Here is a 19,718-nt window from a genome sequence, read left to right as displayed (position 1 = left end):
ACACAGTTTCTGACTGCATTAAAAAAAGAGAAAACAATCAACATTCACTTGCTTACTAATAAAGTGTATTAGTTTAAAATAGTCTAGATTTCCTTTATCTTATTCGTAGATATCAGCAGTCTTCACCTGCGACTGGACAGATTTTAATTTGGCGAATAGAGGAGTCGTGCCCCATCTAGTGGATTAATAATAATAATAATTATTATTATTATTATTATGATGATGATGATGATGATGATTATTTAAACCACTGGTGAAGAATGGAGTTCCATCATGACACGCTCTTTAGAATGAGAATAAAGGAACTGAATAATCCGTCAATGCTTGAAAATAGCATCAATTTGATTATCGGAATAAAAGAGTAAGTGTGTCCATCAGGCGTCGTGATTTGCATTGGTGACAGTATCAACTCGCCCTCAGCTGTCTGTCATTCCCACCCCCTTGAGCTGTCACACTGGCTGTGAATTAAAACCTAGTAAGCTCGACAGTATTTTGGCCATCATAGAAGAATCCTGAGACTCCTGTCTATTCAGCTGAACTGATTCGGTTGTTGTCTAGATAGGCAGCTCACGGGGTTTTGAAACACATCCACTGAATCCACCGCTGTCGCCTGTGCTACAGCAGCATTCATCTGACTCGAGCAACCCGGACAAACCATCTGACATCGCAGGCTTATTCGCTCGGGAACACAGCAATCAGCCATTTTAGCCCTGCGTGTATATCCATGCGAAAGGAACAAAGCTTCCATGAGGCACAAAGGCAAAAGGCCGAGAGTTTTAGAGAATAATAAAAACCTGCTCTTTTATTTACGTGAGTTCCCTGTTTCCGCGCTGAATTCTAGCATGTACCACATGTGACGATTATAGGAATGTGGAATATGGGATCACAACAGCCCATCATTATCTACAGGTGAGTATTTTATTATACTTACACACTAAATCATTACTAAATGAGGCCTGCCATTATTATTATTATTATGTTTTATTATAAACAGTTATTGTTTTAGTTTCTGTACAAAATTCAGCTTACATCAAATTGTTGGAATTTTAGAAGCCACAGATGATTACAGATATAAGTTATTGTATTATTTGATCTTTGATCTTGCTTTAGGCTTTTGGCTTGACATCTTGGTCAAAAGCAATATTGGTTGTCCATTGGAGGGGCTCCAGGTTTGAGCACCGTACTGCCCAGTACAGTACATCAGAGAAAATACGTTTGTATTATAAATTTGAAAGAAAAATAATTTTATAGTGACAGATGAAACAATGCGTCACAGAGGAGTTACTGATGAAGACCATTTATTTTTTCAGAGAACATCTAAAAAAGGAGAGAGAAACGTTAATTTAGTGTAATGCTACAGCAATAGCAATAGATTAATCTATAGCCAGATGTACTTAGTACATACACACATAGTAGGGACAGTGGTTATCATGTTAGTAATCTAAAAGTCATGTTTTGTGTTGAGGTCCACAGTCATGAAGTTTGTATGAGGTTTGATCTAACATAAACATGTTTGCAAATGTAGGTTGCGGATTCATTTACTCAGCTCTTAAAGTATGTTGAAGAACCACTCAATCCCCTATGAAAATTCTTGTGATTTTACTGTATAAACCCTCTTTAGACCTGAACAAAACACTATATATATATATATATATATATATATATACATACATACATACATACAGTACTGTGCAAACGTCTTAGGCACATAAGATGTTTCACAAAAACATTTGTATTAAGATGGTTATTTATATCTTCAGCTTTAGTGTGTCAATAGGAAATATAAATGTTAGACTCTCAAACATTACTTTTGCCAATAGAAAAGATTAGAATAGAAGAACAGGGAGCCCTGCAACAGATGTCATGGTCCCCACAGAGCCCCTCACTGCACATTGTGTCAGTCTGGGATTACATGAAGAGACAGAAGCAATTGAGACAGCCTAAATAGATAGAAGAACTGTGGCGAATTCTCCAAGAAGCCTGGAACATCCTATCTGCCAACAACCAAGAAAAACTATGTCCAGGTGTACCTAGGAGAATTGGTGCTGTTTTGAAGTGGTCACACCAAATATTGATTTAGCTCTTTTTCTGTTTACTGGACTTTGTATGATGTTAATTGATTAATGAAAACTATTTATGACATTATTTTTTTTAAGAAATCCTCACTTTGAAAGTTTTTCACAAGTGCCTAAAACTTTTGCACAGTACTGTGTATATATATATATATATATATATATATATATATATATATATATATATATATAAATATAGTACTGTGCAAAAGTTTTAGGCACTTGTGAAAAACAAGTGCCAGTATATGTTGTGTGTGTACATATATATATATATATATATATATATATATATATATGTACACACACAACATATACTGGTATATCACATATATTATATTGGTGTCTTGTTAGAGACATGGCTATCTAAACATCTAAATTGATTAATAATTTACTGAATCATTCTTTGCTTTCTTGCAAAAGAATGGGTTTCAAATGATGAGTACACATGAAATTGCTTAACTAATTAAAATGTCCTAACTAATTAAATTTGCATTACTTCACATCATGCAAGGCCCTGATTATCATTGATTGTTCAGTGTAAATGTCACAATTTTCTCACATCTATTTTACACTGTGCTCTTAATTTCACAGTGCATCTACTTTAAGTTGCCATGGCAGCATTAACCTGAATATTTCACTCTGTGTGGTGACACTTTTTTATTTGCTTCTGCTCGTTTGCAAAAGTGTGGCATTGCGCTTTCAGCTTTCAAAGAGGAAAAGACCTCAGACAGATAAACTGCCCAATATGTGCCCAGCTTTGTGCTGAGTGAACAAGCTCACCAAGGATATTTTTTTTCACTGCTGAAGATATCCATGAGTCACCATATTTTCCTGCATGGTAACAAGCTGTCATAGCAACTGAAGCACAGATTCTGGAACGAATAACTGCGTTGTTTGGACCAAGATAGTGAAATTAATTTGATAATCCCCATGGAACTGCACTAGGCACAGTAACTTTGTTAATGGAATAGAAAGAAAACAGTAGCAAAGGGTTGTAAGCCAAAGCCACTGTTGAGTAACCAAAAACAGAAAGCATTGTATTATGCTGAGAGACTGTATACAGCCAGTGACCTCTTAATAGCACTTGTCATGATGCCAGATGCAATGTTTCTTGCTCCTCAGATTGGAATCACCTTGGGAGATGACAGATAGATGCATCGGGAGGATCGGAGCCTGCCAGCCAACATCATAAACTCACCATGGACCATAGCTTCAGTTTCAGCACACTGGTAAGTGGTATTGTGGGAGGAAATGGGGTGGGGGTGGTCAAGGGAGAGCTTATCTGAGGTGGGTCATAGGAATGAAATGGCTTTCTCTGACTCCCATCCATTAGCATTTCCACTGCAGCTGCTCCATCATTCAGATCCTTCCATCCTGGTGTGGGAGGGAGGCAAGGAACGGATCTAAGCCCTCTTCTCACTTCACTTCCCCTCTTCATGAATAGATGATCAAACACAGTCTTATTCTCTCCAACCAGAAAAACTGAATGACAGCATTTACATTAATTGAAATAAAAATGAACATTATTGGTAAAAAAATGAAACCAAAATACATTTCCCTCCAAAACGAACTACAAATAAAATAAGAATGACCACAAGTTAATAGTTTTAGTTTTTGATACACAGTAGGTCAGTGGTGTAGTAGTGTCTGAAGAGGTGGGCATACTGTGAAACCTTCATTCCTCAAAACAATGATTGACTGACAAGTTTCTAGAGAAAACTGTTTATTTTTTTGTTGTTGCTATTTTTGACCTAATATTGACCTTTAGACATGCCAGTATATTGCATACTGTGGCAACTCAAAAACAAACACAAAGACAGTATTAAGCTTCATTTAATGACCCAAATAGCTTTCAGCAGTGTTTGCAATAACAGGTGCAACAACATTCAGTATTTTCACAAAGTTTAACTGCATACGTTACATTTAAATGTATATATTTACATTTAGCAGGGAAATCAATTTACAGCACAGATTATGGTTACTCCGGGGATGCTTGTGCATCAGCATTAGATGCTGGAAATGTCCCGCCCATACTGAAACGGAAAATATTATTGGTTGGCAAATATCCAATCATGTCGAAATGAACATTCTGATTGGTGGATCAGCTTAGTCGGACTGTCTGTCTTGCCCATGCCAACAGTTGCGCTCCCTCCTTCTGCAGCTCCGTGCAAGTTTAGAGAGAATCTCTGTACACTCTGTAGAATCTCTGTAAAAAAAAATGTTTTTTTAATAAAAATTTTGCATTAACAAAATTGAAAAAGTTCCTGGTCAAAAGTGTACTTGTTGCTCTGGAGGCCATACGTATCATCACTTATTTTAGGTGAGCATACACAAAATGCGAAAGATGGGTGGACTACACTGCTGCAGTAGGCCTATGTTATAAAATGGCACTATAGCAATAACACTAGAAAACCCTGATAGATTTCACAGCATTATACATATTTAAATGGCAGCCCAATAATACTATGTCCACACTGATACATTTTCGTTTGAAAACGTGTTAATTTCGCCATATTTATGCCTCTCATCCACACTAGAACAGCATTTTCCTGCAGTGAAAAGGAATGTTTTGAAAACTCTCTCTGTTATCACATACTTTGGAAAGAGAAGTTGTAAGGAAACTGAAAGAGGAGTTTTCAAACTAAAGCAGATCAGTGTGGATGTGGCCTAAAAATACAATTAAAGCTAAATATAGGGGAAGATGGGGGAAGAGGCCCCCTTAAGATGAATGTGCATTTACTTTTAAATTGATGATGCATCACCCAGTATATATATAAAAAATATATAAACTTTTGGTAATTTAATTGTCATAGCAAAAAAAAAAAAAAAAAGTGGCCATCTTACACCACTACTGTGGTAAGATGACCCCCCCACCTGGGCCCAGAAGCCCCCCAGGGTAAACTTTTTTTTTTGGTCATTTAATGTAAAATACTAAATCATATATTCCATGTAATTATGTATTTTTACTATTTGTGAGTATAATTGAACAACTGAATAATGATAGACAAATCAAATAATAGAATCCCAGTGAAATCTGTGATTGTTGTTTCTGGTGTTATGTAAGAGATAACATGCAGAGATTTATCTGAAAAGTAAACTTATTCAATGAATTATACTATATACTTTACAGGCCTGTGAATACATACATACTGTATTTAGACACCCATTTTTTTTAATTGAAGAGATGTCATAATAGCAATACTATGAATTTAGGTTAAATTCTACTCTAGCCTAGAGGTTATAAATAGATGAAATAATAAATAGTGAAGATTTTTTAAATGTACAGTACATCTAACACATGGAATTATTTAATAGTAACCACATAAATTATAATAAATATTATATTAAATACTATTATTACACTGCTCTCTGGAATACTTGATTCTGATTGGTCAATGGCGCCATCTAGCAGTCTGATATTTCAGAGTAACAACTGCACATCCACTTATCAGACCGCTCATCCGGGTATTGCGAGCCATCTTTACTGCTTCTCGGATTACTGTGCGATCTCTACAAGTAAGATTATAAAATAACCAACTCAAATCAATGTTTCATGTCCATTTATTTATTTATTTGGCAAGTAATCTTGTAATAAGCTGGATAATGAGCAGTCAGATGGTCATTTTCGCAAAATAAACACCAACAGAGTTCCGATGCAAACCGGAGGTGGATTTCAGCTTTTGAGCTATTTATTTCTTCTCACATAATTACATAATTTCAATGCAAATCAATGTTTCATATCAGTTTATTTATTTATTTAGTAAGTAGTCTTGTAATAAGCTGGATAATGTGCAGTCCGGCGGTCATTTACGCAAAAATAAACAACTTCCCCAAGGGTCTAACTTTAACCTTTTCAATATAAAAACAATATTTTTTATCCCGGGGGACTTCTTCCCCCATCTTCCCCTACTGATACTACAAAACAATGAAAAAGCCAAAAACTAAGCTAAAACTAACATCTGTAAAGTGAAAAATTGTGACAAATGTAAAAATAAAATCTAAATAAAAAACTTTAATAACCCTGACAGGAAACCTCTCTTCAGATGCTAACAATAGTGTAGTATTTTGATGCCATTTTGCTCTCCACTAGCAGTCACAAATTGTGTGTGCATGTGCACTTTTCAAAGTTGAGCAACCCGTGATGTCCAACAAGTGTAACATCTCTGCAGGCCCTTATTGGAGTCCATCAGAGTCCTGCTGCATGTTGATAAAATGCCCACTCTTTTCAGTGACCTTAAAACAGAGGCTCTGTGTTGTCATTAATATGGGAGCTGGAAGCGAACTCAGCGTGGGTGCTGCCGGGTGTTCCGGTTTTGCTCAAGCTAAGTGATGAACAGAGCTTATGTTGTGTGTGAAATCTTGTGGGAATAAATGCTTTGTGCTCTGATGCTTTGCAGAAGAAACTAGCGGCTGAGCCGGACCACACTGACATCACTCTGCCGGCGGTGGAGCGCATCCGGGCCCTCAGCAAAATGGGCTACAACATTGAGATAAATGAAGACATCACCCCACGGCGATACTTCCGCTCTGGCGTGGAAATGGAGCGTATGGCAGCTGTTTATCTAGAGGAGGGCAGTCTGGAGAATGCCTTTGTGCTCTACAACAAGTTCATCACGTATTGTCTTTTAGCATATTATTAGTCTTCACATACACAGCCAGTGAAAAGTTTGGACACGCATGACTCATTTTATGTTTCTCTTGATCTTAAAGACTTTTTAACTTGTAAGGGTAAGCTGAAATGTTCAAACCTTGCTTAGTAGACACATATACAGTACATTATGCCTACGTATGAATTTCGTTATAACAACTAAAATTGCATTATTATTATATTTTATTAAAATGTAATGATCATTATTAGTTTTGAGTTGGACTGGATATTGAAGGAAAGGAGGCAACAAAGGACTGGCATTTATGGAAACTCCTTCAATACTGTTTAAATGCAATCCTAGTTTGACACCTCATGAAGTTGGTTGTGTGAATGGAGTGTGCAGAGCTGTAATCTAGGCAAATGGTCACTACTTTGAAGAAGCCAAAATATATAAGAAAGGTTCAGTTTAAAAAATGTTATCACAGTGTTGGGTGTAATCTGACTACAATGTAATTAGTTACAGTAATATAAATACCTTTTAATCTAAAAAGTAGTATAAAACATTACATTTTAAATTCTTGTAATGAGATTACAGTTACTGGCTTTCAATTAATTGAATTACTTTTAAGTGCATTACTTGGGTTACACATATTTCTAAAAATATTATTGATGTAAAACATTTAAAACATGAATTATGTTAATATGTACATCTGTTTGACAGCTGAAGGGAGTGTGTCTCCTAACTAATCATTATAAGGAAGAAACGAGTGTATGGCTTGGATGCGAGGAGGAAATATAGACATTATTTTGAACTTGAAGAAAAACAGCTTTTTTTTCTGTAAAAAGTGTTTTGCAAAGTGAAAGTAAAGTAAATAGTAATGTAATTACTTTTTCAATGCAGTAATCAGTAATCTTATTACAATTTAGAGACTTAATTAGTCATTTGTAACTTACCCAACACTGATCACTACATAATTCCAATACTCCAATATGTGCTATTTCACTGTTTTAATGAAAATGTGGAAAATAGTAATAGTTAAGAATAAGTCCAGACTTTTGACTGGTAGTGTACATTTGCTCTCATTTAAATGTAATTTAAGTTATTACATTTAAGTTATACAATGCCACAATCCAACAAACAGCGATTGTGTCATATGTAAATGCATTTTTATATTTCGCTTCTCAGTTTATGTAATGCGCCTGTAATTTCATTATTCCTCATATCATCTGTCATGATATAAATTGTATAAATCATTGCCATCAATCCATAGCTCTATTTTCCTGTTTCACTTCGGTATAGTTTATTTGTGGAGAAACTCCCCTGTCACAGGGAGTATCAGCAGTGCAACGTCCCTGAGAAACAAGTGATAATGAAGGTAAGCCCCTGGCACTGATGGAGCCTTGTGGTGCTCAGCTCACTGTAAATCTGATTAGCATCATTCTCAATTACCTTGGCTAGAGGACCTGTCAGGCTCCCAACTGCTTGTTGTGCCACACATGGTCTGTTTGCCTTGTTTAGACACATATTCTGCTTTCATGAAACTGACTTCAAGTCTCAGATCAGAAGGTTATTCCTGGTCACTTTTCATATTAAACATTGTTTAACGGATAGACTTCTAATGAAATAAAGACCCGCATGAAATGGTTTGATGAACGCAGTTTCTTTTCTGTGTTGACATATTTCCTTTTAAAACAGGAAGTTTGGGCAATACATATTCATTTGTATATAGCCAGTAGCCTTTAGTCCTTTTAAGCATATCTAAAGTTGATTAAGTCAACTTTAAGGAGTAAACTAGAATGTAGATGGCTTCAAAGCTATTAGACAAGGACTAGAGGCCACAAAACTCCCAACACATGTTAATATTTATGACATTCTAATTACTTATGTCATCATGGATATTTATTCTAATACATTTTTTCTGTCTATAGTGCCTGATTATCTTTGTTCACATTTGACGTAATAATCCTAATGTTTGCCGAGTGTCCTTGAATGCAAAATATGAGTAATAGGCTTAAATTTCTTTATTCCCAGCTGCCTTGAAAAATCATTAAATTCCCCCTGAGAGCTTGAGATAGCTCGTATTGATCTGGTTCTCACTGTCTGTAACACAATGCCTAACGTTAATGTCCAGAAATTACAGGAAGTGGCTTTTCCGCAAAAGGAACAGTTGAAGAGACTTCTCCATGAGAAATACAGCAAGGAACACAGTGACTATCTGAAGAGTCAGGTAAGATGTAGCAGTGGTATAACTGTTTAGTCATTTCAAATTCCAGTATTGAAGACAAGTTTTTGTGGTTCTTAAGCTTATTCAGGGTTCCCACGGTCATGGAAAAGATGAAAATACCAGGGAATTTTAAAATTGTGGTTTATAGGCAGTGTTGGGTATGTTACTTAAAATAGTAATCCACTACAAATTACAAATTATTTCTCTAAAATTGTAATCAGGTTACTTTACTAATTACTTCATTGAAAAATGTATCACATTACTAATTACCTTACTTATAAGTTACTTTCTAAAACACTTTTCCACTCAACAAATTCAAAATAATGTCTATATTTCTTCCTTGTTCATTGTTACACACAAGTCTTACACTTAGCACCTCACATTTCTCCTTCAAAATGACCCGTTATGGGCCATAATTCATGTATTCTACATAAATAATATATTAAAATTAAGCATAACCCTATAATGTACTTAAAAGTAATGAAATTAATTGAAAGTCAGTAACTGTAATCTTTTTTTTACTAAAAAAGTAATTAGATTACAGTAATTTATTTCTTTGTAGATGGATTACACCCAACATTGCTTATAGGCCTGGAAAATTGGCTAATTGGCTAGAAATTGCTCTTTTTTTTGAGAGCAATCTGAATAAAATGTTTTTTTTAATTTATTTTTTTAATCATTACCTCAATAAGTAATCAGGAAAAACTGGAAAACTAATGGCGATTCATTGACAAAGAAATGTTCAAACCCTGCTCATTATGTTTGGATAATCTTAGAAGACAGGAGTGAATTTTAATAATAATGTGTCATTTTGTGTGAATACTTGTGCAGAGCCAAGCCATGTCTGTTGAGATGTGTGGTGAACGGCTGCAGAAGATGTCTCTGTTGGAGGAGGAAAGGCAGCGTGTGGCACTGCTCAGGAAGATGCAGATCGAGTCCGAACAGTTCCGCTTTTTCGAGGACCAATTGCGTAGACAAGAGCTGGCTAGTCACAGCGAAGAAGCTGTCCCCAAAGTGCCTGAACAAACCGATGGGTCCTGCTTGTCCCAGACCTCGAAAAACCATATGCGCCTTGACCCCAATCGTAACAGACCAGCGGTCCCTGTCCCTAAACCAGCAGCCACCTTAGCAGCTGTGCAAAGTGAGTTCCCTCACCTAGCTGTCTCCCTATTCATTCATTCATGTTCATTCATATTCATGTTTTTAGTGATCTGGATTTTAGCAGGGGTTAAATTGGGATGGAATGCACATGCTTCTAATATACATCCACTAATATGCAATAGCAATTTTGCTTGCTTAATTAAGTTGTATGTGCAGACAGTTTTTGAAACCAGGACCACTCGCATCCAAGACTAGGACCAAAACACTGGACCACCACTTACCATACAGGCTTTAGTGATATTTATTCATATATACAGTGTAGGGTAGCGATGACTGATATAATGCCATTTAATGATGGGAAATTAAATAAGAAATTGCTAAAATTAAATGAACACTGCAATTTGTACTCAATGTAAAGCAATTACCCTGACTTCATTGAATTTGAGAGTTTTTACAAGCAATTTAATTTCTTTCATTCAGATTGTCATTTTCATTGAGCCAACATAACTGAGTTGGATTAGGTCAAATCAATGTTCTATAGTAATTTTAACTTTATTGGTTCGTCAAACTAAATTTACTAATGTTTAATTTAATTAATTTTCTTATGTTGGTCCAACTTTATTTTTTTTAATCATTAGTATATGCCAGGTAAGCAAGTGTAAGGACATTTAAAACGTTGCACTGTCATTTTAAAAGTAACTGCTTCTAGAGCTAAGCAGCACTCAAATCGGCATCCATCCTCAAGCTGAGCACAAGCACCAATCTTCACCACAATGGTAACCCCAAAAACACCAACATAACAGACACTCTTGTTAAATACCAACATAAAAGAACATTAAACATGACCAAATCTCTTTCTATTCTCATCTTGCTCTAAAATGTATAAAATAAAGTTAATTTCAACATTTGTTCACTCCATCCAGTCCCATGCAAAGCATACACTGAAATGGAAATCCCCTGCCAGTTTCATCAATGCTACAAAAAGTATTCATGTAGTCCAAACTCAAATGAATTAAGTAAACTTCCATTTTACAAATTAAAGTGGATAGAATGCAGCGAAATCAAGTTGTAACAAAATGTTCTAGAATTGTGTTGCTTTAGTTCATTTTAATTAAGGAAACTGAAAAAATAATAATAATAATAATAATTTTTTTTGAGTGTTGCTTTTAATATAGCTCATTATGTTTTGTGGGGATGGAGAGGTCATAACAAATCTTACCTACTCTGTAAAATATGTTTTGTCTGGTAACCTAAAAATGTGCCTCAAGTGGTAACATCTAAATGAACTGGTTTTAGTCAAGTCAAAAATGTTATTGATAAATTAGGTAACTGACTAAAATCATTTTTATGGGTTAGATCAAGTAGAAATAAATCCTTAAGATAGCAATTGTACTATGCAGTAGGTTGCCACTTTATTCAGTGTAGGACACCAAAATCAGCACCATATTTTAGGGTTAAATCCTGATTATTATTCGTACTACAATATGTGGCTGTCTGTTTGTAGATCAGCGTGTGGAAGGCCTGAGGCGGGTTTTAATCCCACGAGACCTGACTTACAGATTCCTGCTTTTGGCTGACAGTAACACAGCCAGAGGAATTGAGACGTGTGGAGTTCTCTGTGGAAAGCTGGTAAGCCCTCAGCCAGATCAAACATCCTCCCTGTGGGTGTGAGTGAGAAACTGTTCAAACCCTTTTTTCCCCCAGAACTGACTGAAGTTGAATTTCCAGATTTTATCAAGTTATCTGACCCTTCCCTGGAAGTGAGTGTGAATATGGGTTCGGGAGTGCTTAAAAGTCCATTGTTATTATTCCTTTTTTTATTTATTTTTTATCCCTTTTTTTCTCCAATTTGGAATGCCCAATTCCCACTATTTACTAGGTCCTCGTGGTGGCACGGTTACTCACCTCAGTCCAGGTGATGGAGGACAAGTCCCAGTTGCCTCCGCTTCTGAGACAGTCAATCCGTGCATCTTATCACGTGGCTCGTTGTGCATGACACAGCGGAGACTCACAGCATGTGGAGGCTCATGCTATTCTTCACGATTCACGCACAACTTACCACGCGCCCCACTGAGAGCGAGAACCACTAATCGTGACCACGAGGAGGCTACTCCATGTGACTCTACCCTCCCTAGCAACCGGGCCAATTTGGTTGCTTAGGAGACCTGGCTGGAGTCACTCAGCACACCCATTGTTATTATTCTTTAGCTATTTACACATATGCATCCCAACCCTTTCTCATTCACTGTAAAATTAAGTGAGTGTAGGTGTTGCACATTCAGTGTACATACTAGATATGGACTTTGAAGAGAACTTCCTCATACTTTCACCACACACGGAATAGTGACAATATTCAGTATTCATTAACAGCCTGAGACCTGTTTCACACAGCTTGCGCAAGTGACACTTATTTCAAAGCATTGTAAACCTATTTAATGACACAATCTTGTGCAGTATATGCTTTTATGAAGCAACATAGTATAATAAAGGTAACTACTTGCCTAATGTTTGCCTAATGACAGAATTCATACAATTTAAGCAGTTTATAGATTTTCTGTTGCTCTGCTAATAAAATTGATTTACAGAATTGATTTACAGAACTTCAAAATATCCCATAAAGGGTAGAGCACTAACACACAATAATAAGCAGTTTTGATGGGCTACCATGGCTCATTTACAGTACACTCTTCATCAGACAGGAAAGATAATGCAAAGACAGTTAAAGGGTTAGTTCTCCCAAAAATGAAAATTCTTTCAATTACTCACCCTCATGCCATCCCAGATGTGTTTGTCTTTCTTTCTTCTCCTGACCACAAATTAAGATTTTTAGAAGAATATTTCAGCTCTTTATGTCCATACAGTGCAAGTGGATGGTAACCAAAACTCTGAAGTTCCAAAAAGCACATAAAAAGGCAACAAAAAAGTAACCCATATGACTCCAGTGGTTAAATCCATGTCTTCTGAAGCGATCCAATTGGTTTTGGGTGAGAACACACCAAAATGTACATCTTTTTTCACAGTACATCTTGCCATTGCAGTCTCACGATTTCAAGTTCGATTAGACTTCCTAGTGCTTGATGCATGCGCTAGGACGTGTAATCGACCTTGAAATCAAGATTGCAAAGGAGACTGCTGATGTCAGGATTTATATTGAAAAACAAAGCTCTATTTTCATCTGTTCTCACCCAAAACCATTTGGATCACTTTAGATGACATGGACTAAACCACTGGAGTCGCATTAATTACTTTTTGCTGCCTTTATGGTGCTTTTTGGAGCTTCAAACTTGCATCGAATGGACCTACAGAGCTGAGGAATTTAAGTCTTCTTTTGTGTTCAGCAGAGGGAATTTTCATTTTTGGGTTAACTATTCCTTTAAGTTGGTCTGCTGTACTTTTAAGTTATTTATTAAATGCATATATGTTTGCTTTTTAAAAGACAGAAAGAACGTTTCATAATTTGAATAACTTTTCTGTTTTTGTCACCCCATCTTTGAATGATTCGAAGAGACTGACTGCATGCCTCTTTTTCCAAGTAAATTAAGGACTATTTGGATGCAATTGGATTGTGTTTATGTTCACATTTATTCATTAAGCAGACGCTTTTATTCAGAAGAGACTTACAAATGAGGAATGTGAATGATCCTAATAGTGGGACATGTGCCAATCTGAAATGTGGTTAACACATAAACTGAAATCTGAGTTTTTCCCAACAGGCACACAACGAGTTTGTGCTTACCCACGTGATCGTTCCCAAGCAGTCCGCCGGCCCTGATTACTGTGACATGGAGAATGTGGAAGAGCTGTTTAGTTATCAGGACCACCATAACCTTCTGACCCTGGGCTGGATCCATGTGGGTGGCTCTCTCTTATTGTCATGGAAACCTGGAAATTTGAGACAATTTTAAAAATGTGTTGTCCATGCCTGGAAGGTCACGGAAATTCTTATGGAAAGTCTTATGGTGAACTACTTGGTAGCTTATTATGCCTGTATTTTTGAAAACAAGCTTATATGTCCCACAGACGCACCCGACTCAGACGGCCTTTCTCTCCAGTGTAGATCTGCACACACACAGCTCTTATCAGCTCATGCTACCAGAGGCCATCGCTATTGTTTGCTCACCTAAACATAATGAGTGAGTATGACATTCACAATACTCCCACACCCTTCATTGTGCTAATACAACCGCACAGCTTTTTCATTTCACAGCCTCTAAAGCTCTTCAGCAAATCAATGCAGATTCATTTACTTTTTTAACAAAAGAGATTGTATTGTTTAATAATAGATACATTTAATTATCCATGAAGCATTTTAACTCTCATTAATGAACATTTACAAATTCAACACGACAATGATGACAGATAGATTAGGTTATAAATACTCTGTACAGTGCAAATTAATTAATCACTTCTCCAGAAACATTGTTTCAGGACAGATTCTTATCATCCCAAAGTGGTCACAGCACTAACAAAATGTACCAAAAAGTACTATTGGTCGACTAATATGAGTTTTTTTTTTTTTGGACAATGCTGATATCTAGAGAGCAGGATGGCCAATATAATGGTGAAATACATGATACAATTTAATGATGACAAATGAGAACATTCACAAATGCTGTGTCCGATTATGCATACTTCCATACTACATAGAATGCCAATAGAGTAGTATATCAGAATCCTCACTATTCATAAAACAGTAAGCTGGAAATACTCGGATGACCTACTATTTTCGTGTGGATCGACTGGACAACTATCCTGTAATCCCTCGGGAGCTGAGGAGTCATCATGTTCAAACGCTGGATTTAAAAAAACTGCAGAGAACAGCGAGTCGGATGGCTCTTTTCAACTGTAAGTGATATACACTCACTGAGTACTTTATTATGAACACTATGGTTCTAATAAAGTGCCTGACGTGGTCTTCTGCTGTTGTAGCCCATCTGCGTCAAGGTTCGACATGAGATGCTATTCTGTTCACTACAATTGTACAGAGCGGTTATCTGAGTTACTGTAGCCTTTCTGTCAGCGCAAACCAGTTTGGCCATTCTCCGTTGACCTCTCTCATCAACAAGGCATTTCCGTCCAAAGAACTGCCACTCGCTGGATGTTTTTGGTTTTTGGCACCATTCTGAGTAAACTCTAGAGACTGTTGTTCATGAAAATCCCAGGAGATCAGCAGTTACAAAAATACTAAAATCAGCCCGTCTGGCATCTGACTGGCATCATGTCATGGTCGAAGTCACTGAGATAAAAAATGTTCCCCATTCTGATGGTTAATGTGAACAGTAACTAAAGCTCCTGACCTGTATCTGCATGATTTTATGCATTGCACTGCTGACACACGATTTGCTGATTACATAATCGCATGAATAAGTTGTTGTACAGGTGTTCCTTATAAAGTGCTCACCGAACTTTCATAGAAAGTGTTACCGAATGTTTTTACTTGTAGTTAAATATTGCTTGTTTACCAAAACCAGAGTAAATTATTTACACGGTTGTTGTTATTACATCATATATTCGAATGCCCACATTCCTGAATGTCCAGAATCTATTCATGCTACTCACCTGCATACTGTACCTAAAGAACACATTTTTTTTACCAGCCGAGAAGTTCTGTTAATTGTCTGAGCCAACTCAATTATAGGCAACTTATGAGTCAAATTGGCCAAACATTGGCCCAATTAATCAGTCTCGATGACATATCGATCTATCACTAAAAGTACCATGTTTTTTTGGCTTATGGTTTTCTTTGAAGTACCTTTACCTGGTACAGTAAATGGCACGGGACATGAATGATAGTAATCATTCAGTACCATGGTATGTATCAAAGTACCATTACTGTATTTTTGTAAGGTTGTGTTAGCTTAGTAAGAAGAATATAACATTTTTGAAACGTGTTGTTTTGCTGCTTTAGCACAGGAGTGTTCCGACTCACCAGTGCTGGAATGGGAGAAGTAGCTGGTTGCAGATTGAAAGGCTTTCACCCCCACTCTAAAGACCCTCCTCTGTTCACAGTAAGAACACCCTGTTGCTGCTGTGAAGATGAAAATCAGTAGCTACATAGATGCCATCTGTTATGTGTTAACATCAAAAGTGAAGCACGTTTAGAGAAGTGAAAAATTGCTGTTTCTATTTGCAGATTTGCAAGCACGTTGTGTTAAAGGATGCGAAAACGACAGTGCTGGACCTCAGGTGACAGAGGAAGAGGAGAGATACTGTAGTATGAGAAAACCATTGAGAATATCTATTTATATCTTTGTTTACTTGAAGGCTTTTTGTATTTATTTATTTTACAAAAAAGTGTGAAATAGAATCCCTCAGCTCCACAGTTTGCTGTGAGCAGGTTTAGTGAAGCTGTTGAGATGTTCCAATGGCATTTTGTTTTTTCCAGGCCATCATGCCCTTTTTGTTTATGGCCACGTGTTTTTTGAAAATTTTATGTCAGAGCATAATGCGTCTTATGATCTGACTGCTTTTTTGGTTCTGTGTCCTCAAGGTGGCATCAATTAGCAAGGAATATTACGAGGCTGCTGCAATGTAACTTTTTTTAAGGAAGAAGTGTGTGCGTGCATGTGTGATTTTGCCTTTGATATCAGTTGATATCACTTGCAGTTCTCACTGTAACATGGTATGAACTGAAAAGGTGAGGTTTATGTATACTGACAGTGAAAAAAAAAGACGTTTCTAGGCCTCTTACTGTTATAGACATACATGAGGACATTTGTTATGGTTGAAAATGTTTAATAATTGATGATTATGCTGAAGTACATCTATTGTATCTTTACAGTGTTGCAACACATACAACTTTCAGGCTTAAAAGATATCTGTTGTTTCAAATTTAAATGAGGCAATATATTTGTGTTGGTCATTAGAATGGGCTGACTCTCTCAGCATTTTGAAAGGGAAGTGTCGCTTGAAAGTATAAACAAGTAGAAAAATGTTCCCCTGTACAGGGGATCTCTTAGCCCAAACCCAAAGCTCCCCCAGAAAAATAAGCAAAGAAACCTAGAGGCATTACCAGAGGGTCTCTTACCATCAGGGCCTTGACTGCACTAATCTCAGGGTACCATTCCCTCATTATAACAACCAGATGTGATTTTTTTGTCTCCACTAATTTTTTGGTTTGAGGATAAAGTTCATTTTAATTACCAGCGTAAGAAGATAAAAGGAGAGGTATTCTGAGCTACAGTGACCCCAGAAAATATTTGGACACTTTTAGGCAACACTTAAAATATATGGATGTTTTGCATTATATAACCAAATATCAAACCAATGGAATTTATTTAATATATATTTATGTATGTGTGTGTGTGTGTGTGTGTATATATATATATATTTATGAAACACACAATTTTCAAGCAAAAAATTGCACAAAAAGAAATTAGTTGGGTTTTAAATGATAAAACAGTAGATACAAATAGGTTCAGATTCATGACAAAAAGTATTTGATCACAGTCTGGTTGTCAAATTTTGTAGAACATGTCTAAAGTTAATGTGATGAACTACACATCTGAAAAAAAAAAAAAAGGTCTAGCATAATTTATACGCAGATGCCACTTGCTTTGATATTTTGTATTGAGACATAAGTGTGCTGTGACTTAAGTGTCCAAATATTTGGGCCACTGTATGTGTTCGTCCATGCAATTCAGTAATGGTGTTCAGTATACCATGTGTTCCTTGTACTTTATGTGGCATTGGATTGTGTGTGGTATTGTGTCAGTGGTCTCACTGAAATGTGCTGTGCTGCTGTGGCTCTTCGTGTACTGGAAAGCACAAGGAGGCTTAAATGTCTTTAAGCACCATCCTTCCCTCAGCCCATTTGTTAATAAAAGCAAAAGACCTCTGCTATGATACACTGTGACCGTTGTTGTTGTAGTTTTATTTTTAAATCTGCATTTTGTTTGGAGAGAACAATGTCATCATCATGGGGTTTCCCAGCAAACAATGCATGCCATGTATGATGAAATGTGGAGCAACATGTGTGGATGACTCTTTGCAGATCATTAATGCATTAGTGCATTTAATTATTTTTATTTCAGGGTTTTCCACTGTGAAATTGTATGTTTATGAGTGGTTATTGTTATGATTTAGAGTGACAGTATATAGAAAGATTTATTAGAATTGTAGAATATTAATTGTGAGTTAATGTTTGAATCTCTGATAGATTTACTGGCCAACATAAGATTTAGATTTAAATTAGATTTTGTGCAAACAATGATCGACAGCATAAACTAAACGAGTAGCTACACTCTTAAAAAAAAAATTCAGTCTTATTTTTATGATTTCCGCATTTCAAATGCATGACATTTTTCCATCAAAGTGAATTAAAGGTACAGTTCACCCAAAAATAAAAATTCTCTCATCATTTACTCACCCTCATGTCATCCCAGATGTGTACAACTTTCTTTTGCTGAACACAAACGTCTCGGTTACGTACGCATCCTCGGTTCCCTGAGACAAAGGGAACGAGACATTGCGTTCTGCTAAAGCATAGGGAGTGTCCTTCTACAGGACCTAGTTGAAACCTCTCTACAATAACGCCAATATTCTAATATTGGCTATGGTGTTTGAGCCCTGCCCTTTTAGGCGCAAAGCTGTCTGCCATAAAAGCAGGCACGCAAACACTATTCCTCAGAATTTTCTGACTGAGGGACAAAGAGCGCATCGCTCGTACCTCAAAGAACTCTTGAGTCTTGTAGTGCGGCCAGCATTCGCAATGTTTCGTTCCCTTCGTCTCGGGGAACCTAGGTTACGTACGTAACCAAGATGTTCCCTTATGACTCAGTACACTTGACATTGCGTTTTGCTAATGCATATGGGGAACAGAGTCCCATCACGACACTATATGACATAACCTTCCCAGAGAGGAAAACTGCAGTCTCGTGGGACAGCAACCGACATGAGTGTGCCACAAGTAAATGACCCTCATGGTCAGCCAGGAGGGGAACACTCAGAATATATATATATATATATATATATGAACTATGGACATATAGTATGGATTAACCCCTTCACAAACCCAGTCAGAAAGGAAGTTTATTTATAATGAAGTGCCTGTAACTTTGGGAGCACAATGGTTCTGAATGCACGCAGTTGTGTAAAGTGACAGGGAGCCTGTACTTAAAAAGAGAGGCATAAGTATATATTTGGCCAATAAAATAGCAAGCGCTCTAGACAGAGAGGACTTGTTTTAAAAGAGAGACGTTATTTCTAGGTTGTAAAACCTTGTGAATGTGTTTTGAGAAGACCATCCTGCTGCAAAACATATATCTTGTAAGGACACACTGTTCGTCCATGCCCATGAAAAGGCCATGCCTCTAGTTGAGTGTACTTCAACACCAATAGAGCAATTTGGACCCTGTGACTTGTAAGCCAGGGTGACCGTATCAATGATCCAGTGAGAAAGTCTTTGCTTGGAGACGGACATTCCTTTTGTGCATCCTCTTTAGCACACAAAGTGTTGGTCAGACAGTCTGAAGTAGCGTGTGCACTCAGCGTATGTGTGTAGCGCTCACAAAGGGCATAACAAATGCAAGGACTGTTCCTCATCTGAATTAAATGGAAAAGGAAAAAGTCTTGAAGGTGTCATCCCCAGTCAGATCTGCGAAGCCTACACGTGTGGCCTTTGAACGGAGCACAGCGGACGAGACAGAATTGGCTCGGTCGGTTATGAACACCATATTACAGGCTAGAGCGCCATCCCTTTACGTACAGAAATGGAATGTGTTCACTAATTAG

At 36.9% G+C, this 19,718-nt stretch overlaps 1 protein-coding gene across 2 annotated transcripts; it reads left to right on the top strand.

Annotated features, from left to right (window-relative positions):
• Nucleotides 1-451: 451 nt before the first annotated feature.
• LOC127422945 (AMSH-like protease) lies at nt 452-17,824 on the top strand. Of its 2 annotated transcripts, none has more exons than XM_051666847.1 (11): nt 452-909; nt 3,195-3,301; nt 6,470-6,687; nt 7,961-8,036; nt 8,793-8,888; nt 9,717-10,026; nt 11,491-11,615; nt 13,700-13,837; nt 14,007-14,119; nt 15,900-15,994; nt 16,120-17,824. In XM_051666847.1, exons 2-10 carry the CDS (start codon nt 3,272-3,274, stop codon nt 15,973-15,975), a joined length of 1,182 nt encoding a protein of 393 aa, XP_051522807.1. In that variant the 5' UTR covers nt 452-909; nt 3,195-3,271; the 3' UTR covers nt 15,976-15,994; nt 16,120-17,824. The 2 variants fall into 2 exon arrangements, with proteins under 2 accessions (XP_051522807.1, XP_051522806.1); XM_051666846.1 differs by having other exon boundaries at nt 15,895-15,994.
• Nucleotides 17,825-19,718: the final 1,894 nt, after the last annotated feature.

Source organism: Myxocyprinus asiaticus, chromosome 32 (genome assembly GCF_019703515.2).
Source record: "Myxocyprinus asiaticus isolate MX2 ecotype Aquarium Trade chromosome 32, UBuf_Myxa_2, whole genome shotgun sequence".
Taxonomy (NCBI): Eukaryota; Metazoa; Chordata; class Actinopteri; order Cypriniformes; family Catostomidae; genus Myxocyprinus; species Myxocyprinus asiaticus.
This window is presented reverse-complemented; position numbering and strand designations above follow the sequence as displayed.